This window comes from Mustela nigripes, chromosome 3 (assembly GCF_022355385.1).
Source record: "Mustela nigripes isolate SB6536 chromosome 3, MUSNIG.SB6536, whole genome shotgun sequence".
In the NCBI taxonomy this organism is placed as follows: Eukaryota; Metazoa; Chordata; class Mammalia; order Carnivora; family Mustelidae; genus Mustela; species Mustela nigripes.
The window spans coordinates 38,741,456-38,761,573 of record NC_081559.1 but is presented as its reverse complement, the minus strand read 5'-3'; the positions used below and the strand labels follow the sequence as shown (position 1 = coordinate 38,761,573).

Here is a 20,118-nt window from a genome sequence, read left to right as displayed (position 1 = left end):
CTAGGGTTCTTTGAGTGGTCTTCTGTGGCACCCATGGCTACCCCTCGGTACACCCCTTTGGAAGGCAGAGCTGGTGGCTTCTATTCGAAGCCCAGGGCCTTTGAGACCCATCTCCCTGTCAGCCTGCTCCCCAGGATCAGGTTGAGGATGGACTAAAATTTAATGTCATGGTTAAGAGAAGGACCTCTTTGTGTGTGAATTGTGGGCCCCTCTACAGCTTGTGCCCGAAAGGCAGCCTCTAAGAACGCGCGGAACTGCGCCGGCCCACGTTCCACAGCGCCACCGTGTGGACCGACAGGCAACAGCTGAAGAGGGCGGATACCAGGCTTTCCTGAGTTGCCAGACATGTGGACTTGGCACTTTGGAAGCCCTTGAAGTTCAGTACAGTTTGGTAGTGAGTGGGCTCCAAGAGGCAGAAAAAATAATTTTTCTGAGACCTCCCTGGACTAAAAGACAGACGCTTAGCGACATGTATACCTGCTGTATGCATGGGTGATACCCAGGAAAACAGTCAAATCTGTAAAATGGAGGAAGCCACCCATTGATGGGTGGATGTTGGGGTGGAGAGAGAGTGTGTGTGTGTGTGTGTGTATACGTGTGTTGGGGGGGTAGTCACTTATGGGATTTCAGACCCTGCCTTCTGCACTGATGCTTCCCCATCCTCCTCTTCCCCGCATAGAGGCTCAGGTTATGATCTCAGGGTCTGGGATTGAGTCCAGTGCATCTAGCTCTGTCCTCAGCAGGGAGCCTGTTCCCCAGCCCCCACCCCCGCCTGCCTCTCTGCCCACTTGTGATCTCTGTTAAATAAATAAATAAAATCTTAAAAAAAAAAAAAAAGGTCACATCTAACTCAGTTTTCAGAGCTTCTCCTGCGTCTGCTGTTTCTTAAAAATAACCAGCTCAAGATAATTCTCATGCCAAAGAGACATATTTTGGAGTATCATATTTTTTTTTTCCCTTTTAAGATTATTTATTTATTTATTTGACACAGATCACAAGTAGGCAGAGAGGCAGACAGAGAGACAGGAGGAAGCAGGCTCCCCGCTGAGCAGAGAGCCCAAAGTGGGGCTCGATCCCAGGACACTGGGCTCATGACCTGAGCCAATGGCAGAGGCTTTAATCCACTGAGCCGTCCAGGTGCCCCTTGGAGCGTCATATTCTACTTCAGTTTTCTGCCAACAGGGGTACAGGAGGGACTCGGACTCCAACACTCAATGAGAAACATTAAAATAGATCTGTGTTTGTGCCCTCAGTGAAGGTCATGCCCGTGCCACATGTGAAATGCCAGGCAAATTGAGTAAGTTCCATAAAATGGCCGTTGCCATCATTGTTACTGGGAAGCAAGATTGTAAGACCTGAAAGGCCTCTGTGTCTGTTTCCTAAAATGATCAGCAGCAGCCCTTAGAAAGTCCAAGGTCACCCTCCTTGGAGGCAGCCAGGTTATACTCCCAGACAGACAGAGGAAACGAGGGCCAGTTGGGTGAAAGGGTCTCCACAATTTTCCCAGTCACTAGCCCCTTCTTTTGTGAAGCCCTGTTCCCAGGGAAAAGAGCCAGGGAGAGTGGTGGGGAGGACTTGGGCTCATGTTCCAAGTTCCCAGCTGATGTTCCTGGGCCTGGGACTGGCCACCTCCCCATGCCCCACAAGGGGGTCAGGGGTCAAGGGCATGTTTCTAGGGTTCCCATCTGATCTTGTTTCTGGCTCTGAAAGCTGGGATGAGTCCTCAGGGCCTGCAGAAGGCATCCTAAGCTTTAGCCAGCCGAACCATTTTACCAGGACAACCCATCCCTGGCCATCTCTACACTGTCCCATCTCTACACTGTCCACACCAGGCAGCAGGCGCTTCTCCTGATGTCCCAGTGTTCTCACTCACTTCTGGGCTGTTGCACATGTTCCTGTCCTGGGAACCGTCCTGCCCCGTCTACCATGGGAGTGCCACTCCTCCTTTAAGACGGAGGTGAGGCGTCAGGCCCAGGGCTGAAGCCTGCTCTCCACCCTGTGCTGGGGGTGCCAGTTACATGGGTTCCCTTCGGTGGGCTCTCTGACCTTCCTCCCTTCCTTCAGGGGAGCTAATGCCAGCACCCCACCCCTCTGCCAGCTCTGTCAGCCCAGGTCTGGGCCCTGAGATCTGAAATGGACTTGGGAGCAAGGCTGCCCGTGGGGCCTGGTGCTGAGGCTGAGGCAGTTTCCATGCTGGGAATGTGCAGTCTCTCTGCTGAGAGCTCCTAGTTCATGGGGCCCAGCTGGAGACACCCCAGTGAGCCCCGAGGAAGGGGGTGCACACCCAGGGCCCCTGCTCCTTGCCCCGTTGCTCTCTCAGGATCAAGTCTGAACACCTGCCTGAAAACCAGAAGGTCTCACAGGCCCTGCCTCCCTCAGGGGCTCCTGTCCCTTCTCACACTGGGGCCCAAACACCCTCCCATGACCCCCCACCCCTGGGGAGGAGCTCTTTTCCGATTCAGCCTTACACCTGCCTCCTCCAGCCTTTGTATGAGAAGTCCTCCCTTCTGCTTCCCTGTTCATCTCTCAGGGCACAGCTGAACCCAACACTGACCCTGGACCCCCTGCCATTTAGTCTCAGGCCCCCTTCTGCCCTCTAAGATTAAATGAGGACCCAGCCCTTCCTTTCACTTCCCTGAAGGAGAGACCCAGTGTAGACATCTGGGGGAATCTGCTCTACTCCATGATGCCTCGAGCTGGGCACAGGCAGGGAGCTGCTGGCTTGCTCACTCTGGCCCCAGTGACTCTTCTGGGATAGCTGTTCTCCTCATGCTGGAGGTGAGCAACTTAGGCCAAGGCTCCCCAGACATGGCAGTCCCCTGCGACTCCCAGCCCTGGACCCCACCGAGCTGCTGTTTCGGTGCTTCTTGTCAAGTTTGTCAACGCTTCCAGGTTGACTGAAGGGACATCAGGGAACCCACCCCCACCCACGGTAACATCAGGCTCCCTGGAAATGCACGGTTAGCTGCCCTGTTTCTCCCCTACACCGCCTCCTCTGGGGTGCAGCTCTCCACACTCTGGCCTCTGTGGTGTCTGCTTTAATCCTGGCATCCACATCCCTCTAAGGCCCTTCAAGGTGTCCTTGTGCACCCACCGGCCAAAAGCAAGGAACAAGCTGTGTCTTCAGAAATCTCTGGTAACCCCGGCCCCAGACTCTCTCTGATGGAGATGGTGACAGAAAGTCGCACACCAGAAAAAAACCAGCCCCCTTTTATTGAGAAAGTAGAGTGGATCCCTCAATCTTTTCCTCGGTGCCTCCCCACTGATGTGAGAGGGCGTCCTTTTGCGCCCATGCCCAAGGACGCCTGAGGGTTCACTCCATCCCTTTACAGGGGCCCACGCTGGTCTGCTCAGGCCCTGGAGAAGTAGGCAGGCAGGGAGGGCAGGGTTCCGGAGGGGGACTGGAACAGGCGTGGGGGTGCGCTGGGTGGGAGGTGAATGACCGCAGAGGTGGTATCTTGCTGGAATGAGGAAGGAAGAGGAGGAACACCACCATCTCCCCAGGCCTGGCACTCTCTCCCTCCAAATTCTTCATAAATAAGACTTCACAGTAATAGAGGAATGTCCATCTCCAGGGCCAAACCGGCTGGTTTCCAGGTGGGGAGCCAGGCCTCGGGGGCACCGCACCTGTCCGTAGGAGGGCTGGGCAGCACCAGGACCGCAGGGGCTGGAGCACTGCTCTCTGGCCCCGGTTTGGGGAGGGGGCGCTGCAGCCCATCGGGAGGTCCAGAGCATTGCTGAGGTAGTCAGGGCGGCCAGCCGCGCTTCCAGATGGGGTGGATGGAGCATCACAGAACACAGCTGGGAGCAAACCGTCCTGTGAGCAGAGACAAGCAGCAACTCCAGGCAGGTCTTGTGGTGGCGGTGGGGGGGAGGGGAGGGGATGTTGCCGAAGGCATTTCGAGCTTCCATCTCCTGGAGGCCCAGGGGCGTGGGCTGCAGTGGGGGGGGGGGGGGGGGGGGGGCCTGTGAGCCTGCACAGGGTTGAGCTTCTCCTGAAAGGGCTGCCTGGGCCCGTGGGGGAGACTGAGGCATTTCACGGGAGGTGGAGAATCTTCTCTGTGAAGACGAGAGGGCCACCCCTGTCCCATCCAGGGCCAGGCCTAACCCGGGTACCTGAGCACGGGATTCCTTCAGAGGTCACCAGGGCCTCCCCCCAGGTCACAGGGAGCCCAGCAGAGAACCCAGGTTAGGAGGGCTACTAGAGGCCACCGACCTTGCTCCCAAGATGACCTTCCGCAGGCGGGGAAGGACCACTTTCTGGGTAAGGTCCACGCAGTGAGGGCCCCTTCTGGCTCACCGCGCCCCATCACACCCAGGGGCCCGCAAAGCCCCATGCTCCCCCACCCCACCTCCCTGCGCGGGGTGGGGGGCAGGGAACCACGATCTCTGCCCCGGACACTGCAGCTCCAGCCAGTCAGAGCACCTGTAGCTTGCGGGCGCAGGTGAGGTTGCCGTGCACCAGCCCCCACATGGCCAGAAGCTCCGCTGGCAGCAGCTTGTGCACCACCAGCATGGAGCGGAAGAAGCAGGGCTCCTTGTTCATGCGGCTGTTGCGGTTCCGGGAGATACCGAAAGTCTTGAAGCCCTCGTGGGCCGTGGGCTGCACGCTCAGCACCTCCAGACACATGCCCAGGAAGACGTCGTCGATGGGGTACAGCTCCAGCGTGTCGCAGGCGCGGTGCAGGCGCCGGGCCAGGCCGCCGGCCATGAGGAAGCCGCCCCCGCCCGCGTACGGCGGGTAGCTGGGCTTGCTGTACAGGACCCCGGGGATGTAGTACTTGTTGTCTTTCTTGCGGATGGGCCGGGCGTGCTGCAGGACATCACCCACGAACAGGTCCTCCTGCGGCTGCCGGTCGGCCAGAAACTCCAGCAGGTTGGTGGGGTTGACAAAGACGTCGTCGTCGCCCTTGAAGATGAACTGGACGTGGGGGCAGTAGATGTCAAACCACTTGAGGAAGTGGATCTCCTTGAGGGTCAGGTTGAAGAAGCTGTCCAGGAAGTCCCACTGCAGGATGTCGCCGTACAGCCGGTCCTCGTAGGCCAGCAGCTGCTGGTAGTGGGCGCGCTCCTCTTGCTTGGAGGCCGTGCCCAGCAGGAAGAGGGTGCGCACAGCGCCGCGGCTCCCCAGCTCCTGCTCCAGGCCCCAGGTCTGGCGGATGGCCTCACGGCGGTCGTGCTGCGTGATGACCGACTTGACCACCACCAGCAGGTAGACAGTGCCACGGCACTTCTCCGGGTGGTTCAGCAGCATGGGGAAGTAGCGGCAGTGCCGGTAGGTCAGAAACTGCCGGAAATGGGGCTCCAGGCCCTGGAACCAGGGCTGGTGGGTCAGGTTGACGTTGGCTGAGCAGTTCGTGGTGCTGACGTCCCAAGTCTGGGGCCCTCGCGAGGCCATGGGCGTGGGTGCAGCCACATCCTTGGGGTTCTTCCAGAAGCTGTTGGGGTTCACCAGGTGTCCACTGGGGTTCTGGGCCTTCTGTGGCTCCCGGGTGGGCGGTGGGGGCTCTTGAAGAAACTGGTTGGGGGTTAGACTGCGCTGGAATACTGTTACGGCCACAAGCAAGGCCAGGGACAGGCACACGCTCTTGTAGACTGTTTTCTTCCTGGGGGCAGGGCGGGGGGGTGGGGTGGGGACAGAGGGGTGGGGATAGACGGTGGCAGGGAGGAGAGAGGAAAGGATAAGTACCCTGTGACTTGTTGGGAGCTGCGGGGGGTGGGGGGCACAGACTCAAGTCATGTGACCCCCCAGTGGTTAGAGGAGAGGCCTGCTTCCTCTCCCTCCCTGCCCTGCCTCCTTGCCAGGACCCCGGGACCCATGTATAAGCAAAATGACTCTGAGTGGGTCCCCCTTACAGTCTCCAAACCGTGATTTCTTTTTCCCCCTCAATGAGGATAAAAAGGAGTGAGAGCACTATCTCAGGAGTCCCGCTCCCAGTGGGTGTGTAGTCCTGGGAATGCGGTGAGTCTCTGAGGACGACCTCTGGTGGAGATTTCTGCTTGTTCCCCAACCCCAGCAAGCCACCCTGTTTGCTTTCATTTCCCTGTCCAAACCTGGTGAACCACTGGGGTGAAGCATTGGGGTGAAACTTGGGCTGGGGGAAACATTGGGAGAGGCAGACACAGGACTTGCTCTACAGCTGCGGAGCTCAATAACCTGGGGGGAAACTGGGGACAGTCTTTAACGTGGGACTCAAAGAAGCCTGTCCCTTCTCCTTCCATCCCATCCGTCCAACCCAATGCAATACTGCCCACATGGCTGATGGAGGCCTGAGAAGGGGGCAAGCGGCTCCTGGCACGACCGACACCGGGCCCCACTGTCTTAACATCCGCTTGGAGAGAGAAGTTCCCCCAGTTCTACATGGGAAGGGGACACATTCGGATTTTATTTTTCAGGGACCCTCTTTGCCCAGATACCCCCCTACCACACCTATTTCAGAAGAAGAAATTAAAGCCTTTTGCAGGAGGTGCTGGCAGACCCAGGGCAGAGGCAGCGGGGAGGGGGGGCTCCCGAGGACCCTGTGTCCTCAGCTCACACTCTGGAGGTGGCCAGGCCTTCAGCCCGGGTCTCTCTTGCTGAGACACAGGGGCTGGGGGCTATTGTGGAAGAGGCAGGCTAGAAATGTGGCCTCACGGGACCAGGCCAAGGAGACAGCCCGGACCCCCAGGGGGGAGCTGCAGGGCCCGTCTAACAGAAGAAAGAGACTGCAAAGTACGTCACAGGGACTCCGGAGAAGCCTGGGGTGGCCCACAGGACTGGCTGGTTTAAGGTGCAGGCACCCAGGGCAAGTGAATGTGGAGTCCCCTGGAGCCGACATTTTCCCATGGGGTCCCAGGGATTCTCCGTGTATGCGGTTGGGGGAAGACTGGGTCATCCCAGGTGCTGGAGTGGGGAGTAGACTATTCCGGGGTCAGGGTCTACTGGGGGTTTGAGCGAATCACCCCTTCCCCCCAGTTAGGGAGGTCCAGACTGGAGGAAGTGAGGGGGGGTCACCCCAGGGGAGTTGGATGCGGCGGAGGTGTCCCTCCGCTCCAGGCCGGTCCACCTGCACCGCCCTACTCCATTTGTAGGACAAAAGTCCCGCAGCGGAGGAAGGAGAAAGGGAGAGGGGGAGTGGTGGGGAACCGGAGGCTCTAGCTCCCCTGGAGAAAGGAGAGCCCCTCGCGGGTGTGGTAGAGGACGGGGGTCGCCCAGGACGCAGGAGGTCCTCGGAATGGGGGACGGGACCCAGCTTCCCGGAGAGCCCTTGGGTCCCCAAAGATCGGAGTCCCGCGTGGGAACCGAGTGCCGAGGGGCCCGGGCCCGGGGGAGCCGAGGGGCCGCCGGCGAGGGCAGCGCGCACGGGCCCCGCGGGATCCCCACCCAGCCCCGTCCGGCTGGTTCGGGCGCTTCTCCCCGCTGGGCATCCCGGCCGCCGCCGCCGAGCCGGTCAGTCCCGGGAAACTGAGGGCAGCCCCGGAGCACCGAGCGCGGCATCATCCTCCGGTCCCCGACAGCGGCCCGGCGCCCCCCGCGCCCGTGAGTGCCCCCGACCTCGGGGGGAGGAAGACGGGTGTCCCCGCGCCCCCCGCCCTGGCCCCCCGCCCGACCGCCCGGCCGAGCCCCCACTCACCACAGAGACATGGCGGCCCGGGCCGGGGCGGCGGCGGAGCGGGGCGCGCGGGTCGCAGCTCTGGGTGCCGCGGCTCGGGGACGGCGGGCGGGGACCGGGACGAGGCGGGCGGGAGCGAAGGCCCGGCCGCGCCCCCGCCGCGACTTTCCTCTTCCCCGCGGCCGGAGGAGGGGCCGGGAGGGGCCGCGGCGGCCCAGGTGCGTTAACCCTTTCGGCGCTCCCGCCCTCTCACCCCTCGGCCGCGCGACCCGCCGTCCCACCCCTCTGCCGCACCGCCCGCCCTCCCCTCTGTGGCCAGTGGCCCATTTCGCGGAGGCGGAACCCGAGGCCCGATCCGGCGTGGCCCAGTCTAAACTTCGGAGCCTGCGAGGGGCGCTTCCGTCCCCGACTACTGGGTTTGCTCCGCGGAGCTTCCCTGTGGTCGTCGGTCCCTCTGGACGCCTGTGAGCCCGGAGACCACTCACCGCCCACCTTCCAGGGGCCCCCAGGTCCCCACCATCTCCCTCTGGTCCCATTCGGGACCTTTCTTCGGTAGTGGGGGAGGCAGAGGAGGTCAGGGCTTGCTTTTCCCTTTCTGCTTTCCTTTGCCTTCTTCCTTTCCCCCCTTCCCAGGCAGACCTCCCTACATTCAGCTGTTGGGGACCTTGGGCCAGCTACCTAGGGCTGGTCTACAGGAAGAGGGACTGGGGGGAGCAATGTGCCTGGGGCAAGAGGCCCCCAGGAGGCCGGGCTGCCCGTGTCAGGAGCCACAGCTCTGGAAGCCTTCTCTGGAAACCAGCCCGAGGCCCTCCTCACTACTAAGGGAAGGCTGGCTTGCCTGGCTGTGACCTCCTCTCTTTTCAACCATCAGCAAATATTTCACTCAAACCCGTTTTGTCCTCAGCCTTTATTAATCTGCTTACATGTGTGCGGAACCCAGCCCTTCCTGGGGAGTGGGCTCAAGCAGATGTACAACAACCTTGGCCCAGCAGGGTCTGAGGTGGTAGGTGTTTCTATCCAGGTGACTTCCAGAATCCTCTAACTGGTAAAAACCTCCGTTGATCTGGCTAGTTGTCCATGTGTCTGTTGTAGTTTTGTTCCAGGTCCAGGTCCCATCACTGAGCTGATAGGAGGACCTCAAAAATGCCCAGAGAGTTGAAATGGAAAGCATTTCACAGTCCAAGAAATAAAAGCTAGCATTCATCAAAGAGTTACAATATGCAGAGCCCGATTCTAGGCTCAACCACGAATCACTTAATCCTAGAGGCACATACATTTATTATTCTTACCTTACAGAGGAGGAAATAGAGGTGCCCAGAGTGGGAAAGCCCTGTGGGCCAGGTATCATAGTAAACAAAGCCAGGAGGCCTGCCTGACTCCAGAGGCAGGCCCTAAGCCCTTGGAGGACAGCAGTGACAGGGAGGTATTTTCCTGTTGAGGTGCCTCGGGAGGTCAGGAGGTCCCTGAATGTAGAGGCCAGTGGTAGAAGCCTAATGAAGCTTCTCCTGCGGAGCTGGGCTCCAGGACCCTAAGCCTGAGGCGAGGAGCTTCCTCAACTCTTTTTCTTTTTATTTTAAAGATTTTATTTATTTGTTTGACAGACAGAGATCACAAGTAGGCAGAGAGGCAGGCAGAGGGAGAGGGGGAAGCAGGCTTCCTGCTGAGCAGAGAGCCTGATGGGGGGGGGGGGGGGGGGGGGTGATCCCAGGACCCTGGGATCATGACCTGAGCTGAAGGCAGAGGCTTTAACCCACTGAGCCACCCAGGCGCCCCTCCTCAACTCTTTCTTTAAGGCTGAGGGGCCCCTTGGAAGGGGAGGAAAAACCCAAGATGCACTAAGAATTTGCTGGGATGTTGTAGGCTCTGCTCAGGGAAAGTGAAAGTTCTTCCCTGTAAGATTCCAGAGAAGAACCCTGGGGCCAGTGCTCTTTCTAATGGCCCTTTCCAAGTACAAGGCCTGGAGGAAGGTCTGAGCAGTAGACAAAAGCCCCCCTTGGCTTTGCTGCCTGCCCCTGAGGGCCACTTGCACCCCCATAGGCCACCTGTCCCAGCTGGCCCTGGCACTCCACTCCACTGCCCAGGTTTCTGGGTTCTCCCCCTTCACCCTGCAAGCATGGCCTGGAGAGAGGGACAGGGCTGCCTGGCTGGGGACCTCTCAAGGGACCCTCTTAAGGGATCTCAAGGGACCTCAGCACTGACCCCTGACCTGGAAGCTTTGGGGTTTCCTCAGGTGCCAGGGAGGAGCAGACACCACTGCCCCAGGAAGGGGTTTGGAGCCCAGACTGGAGCCTCTAGGGGCCTGGGGGTTGGGTCAGGGCTCTGCATTTCCGGGCTGTCAGTAGGGGCAGGTGGCTTATCCCCTCGAGACCTCAGTTTCCTGCCACTACAGGGTGACGTGGGATGATGCACGCAAAGTGCGTAGATTAGTGTCTCCTACATGGTGGCGTTAGGAGAGGTGGGCTGCTGTTGATGTTATGATTGTCAACATTTGGCCCAGGCGAGGGGCCCCAGAACCCACCAGGACAAGAAGGTAAAAGGGGGAAGCCACTAACAGCCAGATGAGTGTTTACTGGGGGAATTGGGTCCCCTGAGAGGAGCTGGTTGTCCTCATGGGCTCATTTGATCTGGACCTGGGCAAATGGATGAAAATTAAGTACTCAGTCCCTGACTGCGGCGTGGGGGTGGGGCATGTGGGGGCCAGGCGGGACCCTGGGCTGCTTTCACTGTCACTCTGACAGGTTCCCCCCTCCGCAGGGTGCTCGGCAGGGCCCTGTCCTATCAGGAGCGCCGGTCTGGCTCCTGCCACCTATCCCGCCTGCAGGCAGAGCCCAGTGGATTCCTGCTCATTATTATCTCTAGCCCTAGCTGGGGTGGTTGAGCAAGGGCCCTGAGGACTGGGGTGGTGGGGCTGGAATCCATCCCTGCCCATAAGGGCAGGCCCTCGCATCCCAGGAGGTGGGGGAGATGGGGGGTGGGTTGGGAGTGGGGAGAGGAGGGTCTGGAGCCTGGAGGGAGGGCGGAGGAACAGGAAGAATAGCTGGGTAGGCCGCCAGTCCCAAGCCCTGGTGGCTTAGAGGTCCCTGGCACTGGTTATCCCCTCTTCCTCTCAGGCTGATGGGCTGCCCTGGGAGAGGGAGCTCTCCTTCTGCCTAGACGCTCCCCACCGCTCAGTGTCCCCACCTTCCCCACACCTCCTGGGCACCTTCTCTCCCCCTTTCTATCCCTGCTCCCTTGTTCCTGTCCCCTGTCCCTCTCTCCATCCCTCGCCCCATTTTCTCTTAGAGCTGCCCCACCACCCTGAGAATGGGTTGGAATCCAGATCCTGCTGCTTTGACCCTAACACAGTGTGGGCTTTCACAGGGAAGGGGTGGCCTGGGGGTGGGTGGCTGTGGGGAGACGTCTGGAAGGCCAGAGGTTGCCCCAGGTCAGCCTTTGACAGGCCAGAGTGGGGCTGACTGGGGCCCAGAGCACTGGGATGCCGGGTGTGAGCCAGGTGGTGGCCGAGAGGTAGAGATTTGCTGTTGGCTGTAGTCATGTCAGAGCAGCCCCACCATGTTCGTGAGTGTGGGACAGAACTCAAGTTTGGTATTTAAAGACCCTGAGGAGACGCCTACACTCCAGGGCAGTTACAAGACTTGGGCAGCCATGGCTGGGGCTTCACTGCATGGCCATCTACACTCGCAGAGGGCCTATTCATTGGCAGTGGAGTGTCAGAAGTCCCTCTTTAGGGAAAAGAGTGTTCCTGAAGATGTGTGCTTGGCAAGAAAGACTGCACAGCTCCCTCTCCCTGAACCAGTCCAGCAACCCAACAGAGCAGTACCTTGGGTCCGGAACTTTCTCTCACTGGTCCTGGATGTCCCACACAATGACCTGACTGGAGGGTTGCCCCGTCTTTATCCATCACGGCCTCAAATCCACCCAGAGAGAAGCTTTCCCGCATAGGACGGAGAGTGAGACTCTGGTGGGAAATCTGTTTCGTGCTTAGAACTGAGGCTTTAAGTGGGGTAGCACTGATTTCATTGTAACTGGCCATCTGGTGAGGAACTGTCGGGGGAGGCCTGCCATCTACTCTGACCTCTGGGTCAGGGATGCCCCCCACCTCCCCTGCAGAGAATGACCCCCTTGCAGGGCACCCTGGGAAGAACTGCCCAGTCAGGAGGACACAGCGCCAAGAAGAAGGAGAGAGACCAAGAGGAAGCTAGCAGAGAGGTGGGAAGATGGAGGAAGGTCTGGGATCTGCTGGCGCTGAGCCCTCCCATTCCAGCTCTTTTGGTTAGCAGTGGGCAAGGGGCAGAGGAGAGACAGAATGGGGAAGCAGCTATGGAGGAAAGTGGGGACAGAGTGGGGGAGAGGTGACAAATTCACTTTCCCAGTCAAGCAGTTGGCTGCTGAGGAAGCAGGGGTGGGTTTGTGAGGTTGGCAAGAGAAGGAAAAAGTGGCACAGCCTCTGGGGGAGAGACAGTGAGGAGTGTTTAGCCTCAGGCAAGGGGTTTCTGTGCACCCAAGTGCAGGTGCCTGTCAATCCTGATGCAAGGATTATCTAGGGCTCTACCAGGTGTGAGTGACAGAAGCCTGGCTCACAGCAGCTCAAGCAAAATAAATGTATTTGGTCCTGTGACAGGAAACCGTTGTCTCTTGCTCTCTCTTGTTCTCTCTCCACAACCCATGCCCCTGGATAGTCCACCTATCTCTTGGCTCTTCTACAGCCAGAGACTCCGTCCATGAGGAGGAGAAGAGCAGGTGTGCTGATGGCCTCGGGCATCTATCACTCCATCTTGAGGGTCCAAGAGGAAAGAGATTTTTTCCTCCGAACTTCTCAATTCCCAGAGAAAAGAAAGACTCTCATTGGTCTTGCCTCAGTCAAGACCAATTTTTTTTTTTTTTAAACCCTAAGTTCTTAACAGCGTTGTTGGAATCAGACACATGGGTCAAATCCTGGCTCTTCCACTCTTTATGCTATTTTTTTTTTAAAGATTTTATTTATTTATTTGACAGAGAGAGATCACAAGTAGGCAGAGAGGCAGGGAGAGAGAGAGAGAGGAGGAAGCAGGCTCTCTGCTCAGCCTGATGCGGGACTCGATCCCAGGACCCTGAGATCATGACCTGAGCATGGCCAGACCTGGGCTGGTACTCGTGTCTGGGTATGATGACTGGCTAGGCCTGGGTGTTCCCTGTGCTGGTTGGGGCAGGGCCCTGAGACTAGCCGTCCCACAGAAACTCCCTGGAGGGGGCTGATCCCTCAAAGGCCGCTGCTGTGATCAAGAAAGCAGGGGAAGGGACGCAGGGCCAGTCCCCCCACTCATGCCAAATCCCCACTTGGTCCCCTAAGACCAAGAGCCCCAGAAGGAAGAAGAAAGGGGTGGGTGGCTGTGTGGGAAATATTCCCACATGTTTTCCTGACAAATCTTCTCTCCTGGATGGGAGGCGCCCCAGGTTGGCCAGTGGAGGGCTGACCACTCTCTGGCCCTTTTCCTTTGCTTGGGCCTCTGCTGGCTGGTTTGGGGGCAGCCAAGGCCACCCATAGCTTTGGGGGTGTGGGAGCCGGTCGGGTGAAGGTAGAGCTGAGCAGCTGGAAAGAGGAGCCAGAGTTCAGCAAGGCCCAGGAACAAGGATCTGGGCAGTCTTGGGAGAAGTAGGAGAGGGGAGGCTAGGCAGGACGGGCAGATGCTCTCACCAGGCCAGTTGGGCCGCACCCAGGCTCCCATCAGAAGGGTGTGGGAGACACACACACAGAGAAACACACACTTTCTTTCATAGACACGGACAAATGCAAACTCATAGCAGAGCAACCCCAGCATGTGGATGACACACACCCAGGAACACACACACACACACACACACACACACACACACACGACACTCATACACACAGACACATTCCCTCAGAAGCATGTGAATTCAGGGACATGCACACATCACACTCATATTTATACACACACAAGATGTACGTACACCCAGAAGATATAGACACCCCCCCACAGAGATTCACATTTCTAGAGATGTGCGAGCACATGCACACACATACACATACACACACACGCCCTTAGACATACCCACGGTCACACATACACAGATACTTAGCACACAGAGAGACATACCTAGAAAGACACATACCTTCACCCACATACGCACACAGGCCCAAGGTTTTCCCCAGGCAGGAGGGGCCTTCCCTGACCACCTCGTCTGCTACCAGCAAAACCCTACCTGATGGGCCCCTGGGAACAGGCTCAGGACTAGGCAGGTCCTAGAGTATCCACAAATGGCCTCTTTTGATCTGCCCCAGGGTCCTCAAGTCTGTGCCCATCCCTACCTCCAGGAGCCTCTGGGCACTGCCCACAGGCCCTAGATACCACCCACATCTACCCCCAACCCCTTTCCAGCCATCCTGCCTTCTCCCATTTCCTGAGATCCCAGCCTTCCGCTCAAATGCATCCCTCCTTCTGAACTGAGTGAATTTTTGTTCATCTTTCAAAACCCAGCTCAAATGTCCCCTCTCTTGGCTGGCATCACATCTGTCTGTCCCTCCTCCATCTGTCCCACCAAACTGGACACGATGAAGAGCAGGAGAAAGCCCTGTTTCCCTGGCAGCACAGGGGCGGGGAGGGGAGGCACTGACACCTATCTGTTGAATAGCCCGGGGAAAGAATCGCTTGCATCGGCCACCTGGAGGAGACCCTGGCTGGACCACCGTCTTGCCTCGGTCATATTCGGAGGATGACTGGATGTGCCTCTCCCAGGGAGGCATCCCAGACAGTTGTGCAAAGCCCCAGCCCCGCCCCCAACACACACGTTGGAATGCACACTGACATGCATTCACACACAGGTGGGCGTCGTGCCCCCTTGTCCTGGGCAGCTGGGCGGCCCCTCCCCCCTGGCCACCAGTGACTCACATCCCCACCCGCCAGGCGGTCTGCTTGGGCACACACTGCCTCCTTTCAGCCCCTCGGCCTCAAACACTAGCTTAGTCTTCCCTCCCCGGCACCTCCCCTTCCCCAGAGCCGGCCTGCCCTCCCAGCCTGGCAGCACGGCCCCACGGGGAGGCCACGCAGAGGCCTCCTTCCTCTCCGGAGCACAGGGCTCCCTGTCTCTCGTCACCCGGCTCCTGTCCAAGCCAGCCTTGAATGGCTGCCTTTTCATGGCCCAGAGCCTGGCCAGGTGCATTCTGGGCAGCCCCGCGCCTGCCTGTGTCTGCTGGGAAGCCGGAGGGCCTGGTGTCCCTACCACTGGGGCAGGAGAGCCAGAGGGGCCTGCGACGCTCGGCTTCTGGTCACAGGCCTCCTCACACCTCCTCCTGGCTGCCCCTTCCCCTGTGCCAAACACTCTAAGCACAGACTGTTCTCATTCCCATTTTACCAAGGGAACAGCTGAGGTGCAGAGAAAGCTCAGCCTGCTGGTGAACAGTGGAGTCGGACCGCAGTCTCTGGGGAAGAGGGTTGGTAACCGAGTGTACCTCATGGGATGGCATGGGACGACCTCATGGTGGCCGAGCCAGGCAACCTGAAGGGTTCCTCGAGTCTGCCGCACGTGATGATGGGCACAAAAGCAGTTCTGGGTTTTATGCCCAGCACCCATCCCTTCTTTTGGTGACAGACGTCCCCGTTTAGTTTTGGGGTGAGCTCACAACCAGGCTGGGCCTGTCACCATCCCTGAAGCCTCTTCTGGGCCCAAGGGTGGGCTCAGTCCCGGGGATGAGCCTATGACCTGCACTGGGCCAATGAGGGCTCTCCCTTCAGGAGTTTCGCAGTGGAACGAGGAGAGGGCCACCTCCCTTCTGACTGTGGGGATTTTGAGGGTGCAACTCAACATTTTGGGCAATGTGTCATGTGCACCCCATGCCCCCTTCACTCATCAGCAGGAGAGGACAAACCACCCACAGAGCGAAACAGAAACAGAGTCTAATGGGGCCAGAACCATGGTTCTAGAGGCCTGCTTGTCCGCAAAATAGAGCCCCTCCCTTAAAGATACGCACACCCTAATCCCCAGAACCCGTGACTCTGTCATTACCTGGGTAATGACAGGCAAGAAGGATGCAGATGTAAGTTTACGGACCTTGAAACAGGGTGATTAGTCTGTTACCAGATGGGCCTGATCTAATCACAAGGGCCCTTGGAAGTAGAGAACCTTTCTACAGGCAGTAGAAAGCAAAGTTGGGGAGCTTCTGGGCCTCAGCGAGATTTGGCATATGCCTGTACTGGCTCTGAAATCTAGGGAGCCCCTTGCAGCCCAGAGACCAGAGTGGGGTCTCCGGGGGCCAAGGCCGGCCCCCAGCCAAAGTCCCCAGCTGACAGCCAGCAGCAAGGATACGAGGACGTCAGTCCCACAGCCACAAGCACCTGTATTCTGCCCCAAGGCTGAATGAGCTCAGAAGCAGATTTTTCCCAGAGCCTCCCAATAAGAGCCCAGATGGCAATCACCTTGCTTTTGACCTTGTAAGATCCTGAGCAGAGAAACTAGCTGAGCCAACCCAGGCTTCCAATCTCCAGAGCGTGAGAGGATAAATCTGCACTGTTTCGAGCCACGGAGTTTGTGGTCATTTTCTTGCAGCAGCATTAGGAAGATAGTACAGGCCCCAAGACCCAGTGTGACAGATACTACCTCCCCTGATTGGGTTACAGGTGCCAATAATTTTTTATTGGTGCTTTTTGTCATGCACAACCAAGGGCTCCTAACGAATGCCACGGCTGTCATCCCAGTCAGATAGGAGACAGGGCCCCTCAGATTTGAGATGGCTGCCACCACAGGCTTGAGGACAGCAGAGTGTGGGAGGGACAGGCCCTCTGGGACCTCACAGTCTGTAGGGGCTGGCTTTGCCCCTTCCTTGCCAAGTCGGATCCCGTCCTTCCCCACAGCCTGGCTGAGGTCAGTGGGGAGGAAGCTGGTGCGTAGAAGCCAGGGAGGAGTGAGTTATCTGAAAACTTTTTATGTGGCTTGGTCAAAGCTTGTAAAGTCTGGCAGATCAAAAGACGCAGGGTCTGTTCTGGTCCAAGATGGCGACCTAGGAGACTCCTGAACTCACCCCCTCCCATGGACACACTGACTCTCCAGCTACACATGAGCATTCCCTCTGAAGGAAGTTCTGAGACAAGCTGAGCAGTAAGCACACATCAGGGGAACAACAAAATATCTACACTGAAAAAGCAGGAAGGTCTGAGACACACTCTCATTATATACCTCACCGCCGGCACAGTGACAATTGAGAAGGAACTTACAACTCCAGCTTCTCCCTGAGGAGCCATGTGGTTTGAACTAACATCTAGCACCCTAACTGTTGAGACTTCCACCTGAAGGGTGGGTCCCCAAAACACCAAGCTCCGAAAACATACAGGACTTGTATCCCAGAGACCCATCAGACTATAGCTAACAAAGAAAGAGTTCTTAACTGGCTTCCCCCTACCCCTGACCGAAGTCTCTACTATCAAAATCCCAATGGCATTTTTCATAGAAATAGGAAAAGCAACACCAAAATTTGTATGGAACTATGAAAGACCCTAAAATGCCAAAGCAATCCTGAGAAAGAAGAACAGAGTTGGAGGCATCACCCCTCCTGATTTCAAACTATGTTACAAAGTGACAGGAATCAAAAGAATATGGTATTGGCATAAAAACAGACATGTAGCTCAATGGAGCAGAATAGAGAGCCCAGAAATAAACCCATGTGTGTATGGTCAATTAATTTACAATAAAAGAGCCAAGACTATACAATGGGGAAAGGATAATCTCTTCAATAAATAGTGTTGGGGAAACCGAATGTTCTCATGTAAAGGAATGAAACTAGACGCTCATCTTACATTGTACCGGAAGTCAACTCAAAATGGATTAAAGACTTGAATGAATTACAACCTGAAACCATAAAGCCTCTAGAAAAAACATAGGGGGTAATTTTCTCAGCATTAGTCTTGATAATTTTTTGGATTTTTTTGAACTTAACATCAAAGGAAAGGCAACAAAAGAAAATTAAACAAAGCTGGACTCTATCACACCAGAAAGCTTCTGCACAGCAAAAGAAACAACCAACACTGAAAAGGCAACCTGTGAAATAGGAGAAAATACTGGCAAATTCTGTATCTGGTAAGAGGTTAATATCCAAAATATATAAAGAACTCCTACAACTCAATAGCAAAAAAATCTGGCTAAAATGGGCAAAGGAACTGAATAGACTTTTCCCCAGAGTGGGGTCAACTTCACTAATCATCAGGGAAGGGAAAAACAAACTGTAATGAATTATCACCTCCTACCTGTTAGAATGGCTATCATCGAAAGACAAGAGATAACAAGGACTGGTGAGGATTTGGAGAGAAGGGGACCCTCGTGTAGTTGGGTGGGAATGGAAACTGGCTTAGCTACTGTGAAAATACTGTGGGGGACCTGGCTGGTTCAGTAGGTGGAGCACGTGACTTTTGATCTTGGGGTTGTGAGTTTAAGCCTGATGAAGGGCACATGGGGGGTACCTGTGTGGCTCAGTTGGTTAGGCATCTGTTTTTGATTCTGGTCATGACCCCGGGGTTCTGGGTTTGAGCTCCATGTCAGGATCCCTGCTCAGTGGGGAGTCTGCCCCTTTCCCCTACTTGTGTGCTCTCTCTCTCAAATGGATAAGTAAAATCTTTTTAAAAAATTAAAAAGAGGACGCTACCCAGGCATCCAATATGTGGATTCTTAAAAACAAACAAACAAACAAACAAACAAACAAAAACAACCCTCCGAAACAGATAGAAAAGTGGTTGCCAGGGCCTGGGGAGTGGAGGCAATAGGCAGAGGTGGGTAAAGGTGTACAAACTTCCAGCTGTCCGATGAATAAGGTCTGAAGATCTAACGTGGTGATGATAGTGGATAACACTATATTGTGTAATTGACATATGCTAAGACAGTAGAATATAAACGTTCTCACCAAAAAAATAAATACATGAGCTGATGAATGTTGTTAATTCACTAGATGGGGGTAAGCCTTTCCCGAGGTCTATCAATACGAAATCATCATGATATACACTTAATTTCATTTATTTATTTATTAAAAAGATTATATTTATTTATTTATTTGAGAGAGAGAGAGAGAGAGAGAGAGAGAGAACACAAGCAGGAGGAGCTTCCGGCAGAGAGAGAAGGAGAAACAGGCTCGATCCCAGGGACCGTGGATCATGACTTGAGGTGAAAGTAGACACTTAACTGACTGAACCCTCCACGTACCCCTATTTTTTATTTAGAGAGAGAGAGAGAGAGAGAGAGAGAGCTTGCGAGCTGGGTGGGGAGGGAGGAGCAGAGGGAGAGAAAGAATCTTAAGCAGGCTCTTTGTTCAGCGCGGAGCCCAATGTGGGACTGGATCTCCGGACCCTGAGATCATGACCTGAGCTGTAACCAAGATTTGGACCCTTAACCGTTGGACCACCCAGGTGCCCCAGTGATGTATGCTTTAAACATTTTACAATTTTACAATATCAATTATACTTCGATAAAGCTGGGGGAGAAAAGAGAGGAAAGGGGGAAATGCCAGTTTTCACTGAATGGCGGGAGATAGTGACATCTGAGTCCCCAAGTTGCCCACTTCCCTGTTCCAGGTGCCCAACTGTAGCTTCAACCTGGTCCCCCTCGGTTCCTTCTAGAAAATCTCAAGGTACCACCCTCATGTTTTGGTTCTTATTCCCAGTGGATCCTTAGCAGCTTCCTGAAGCCATGTTTTCCAGAATCTACTTCTGGGGCCAAAGCTCTTCAGCCTGCTGTCCTCCCCCTCCCTGGCTCTGCTTTTCACAAGCACTGATTGAGCAACGAGGGCATACAGGCTGACTGCCAGGCCCTGGGATGGGAATGAACATTTCTTAACTGCAAGACCAAAAGCAGGATCCATAAAAGGAAAAATCTGATAAGTTGGACTTCAACAAACTTAACTTCCACTCTTTGAAAGACATTTGGAAAAGAATGAACATAAACTAGGAGAAACTCTTTGCAAAGCAGGTTTCTGATAAAGAACTTGCATGTTGAGCACAGAAAGAATCCTCAAATGTGATAATTAGGAAAAAAAGAACTCAAAATTTTTAAAAAATGAGCAAAAGATTAGAATGGATTTCTGACTAGGAGAGGTCTACAGATGGCAAGTGATCACATGAAAGATGTTCACCACCGTCGCTAGGGAGTAGTGAACGGAGATCATGGAGATCTAACAGAATGTCTGAATTACATACAAGACCGGCCTTCTCAAGTGTTGTTGAGGATACAGAGCACCTGAAACTCTCCAGCATTGGTGGTGGGAGTGGACATGGGGGCGTCCACTTTAGACAACAGTTGGACATTTTCTTCTCTTCATTTCTTTTTTTTTAAAGCTTTTTTTTTTTTTAAAGATTTTATTTATTTATTTGACAGAGAGATCACAAGTAGGCAGAGAGGCAGGCAGAGAGAGAGGGGGAGGCAGGCTCCCTGCTAAGCAGAGAGCCCGACGTGGGGTTCGATCCCAGAACCCTGAGATCATGACCTGAGCCCAGATCAGGTGTTGGGTGCTTAACCGACTGAGTCCTCCTGCCAGGTGTCCCCAGTCGGACAG

At 55.8% G+C, this 20,118-nt stretch overlaps 1 protein-coding gene across 1 annotated transcript; it reads right to left on the bottom strand.

Annotated features, from left to right (window-relative positions):
* Window positions 1-3,189: 3,189 nt before the first annotated feature.
* B3GNT7 (UDP-GlcNAc:betaGal beta-1,3-N-acetylglucosaminyltransferase 7) lies at window positions 3,190-8,292 on the bottom strand. Its single transcript, XM_059393710.1, has 2 exons — window positions 7,614-8,292; window positions 3,190-5,606 (listed from the first exon to the last, which is right to left on the bottom strand). The coding sequence occupies exons 1-2, from the start codon at window positions 8,126-8,128 to the stop codon at window positions 4,418-4,420; spliced, it is 1,704 nt and encodes a 567-aa protein (XP_059249693.1). The 5' UTR covers window positions 8,129-8,292; the 3' UTR covers window positions 3,190-4,417.
* Between the last annotated feature and the right edge of the window lie 11,826 nt (window positions 8,293-20,118).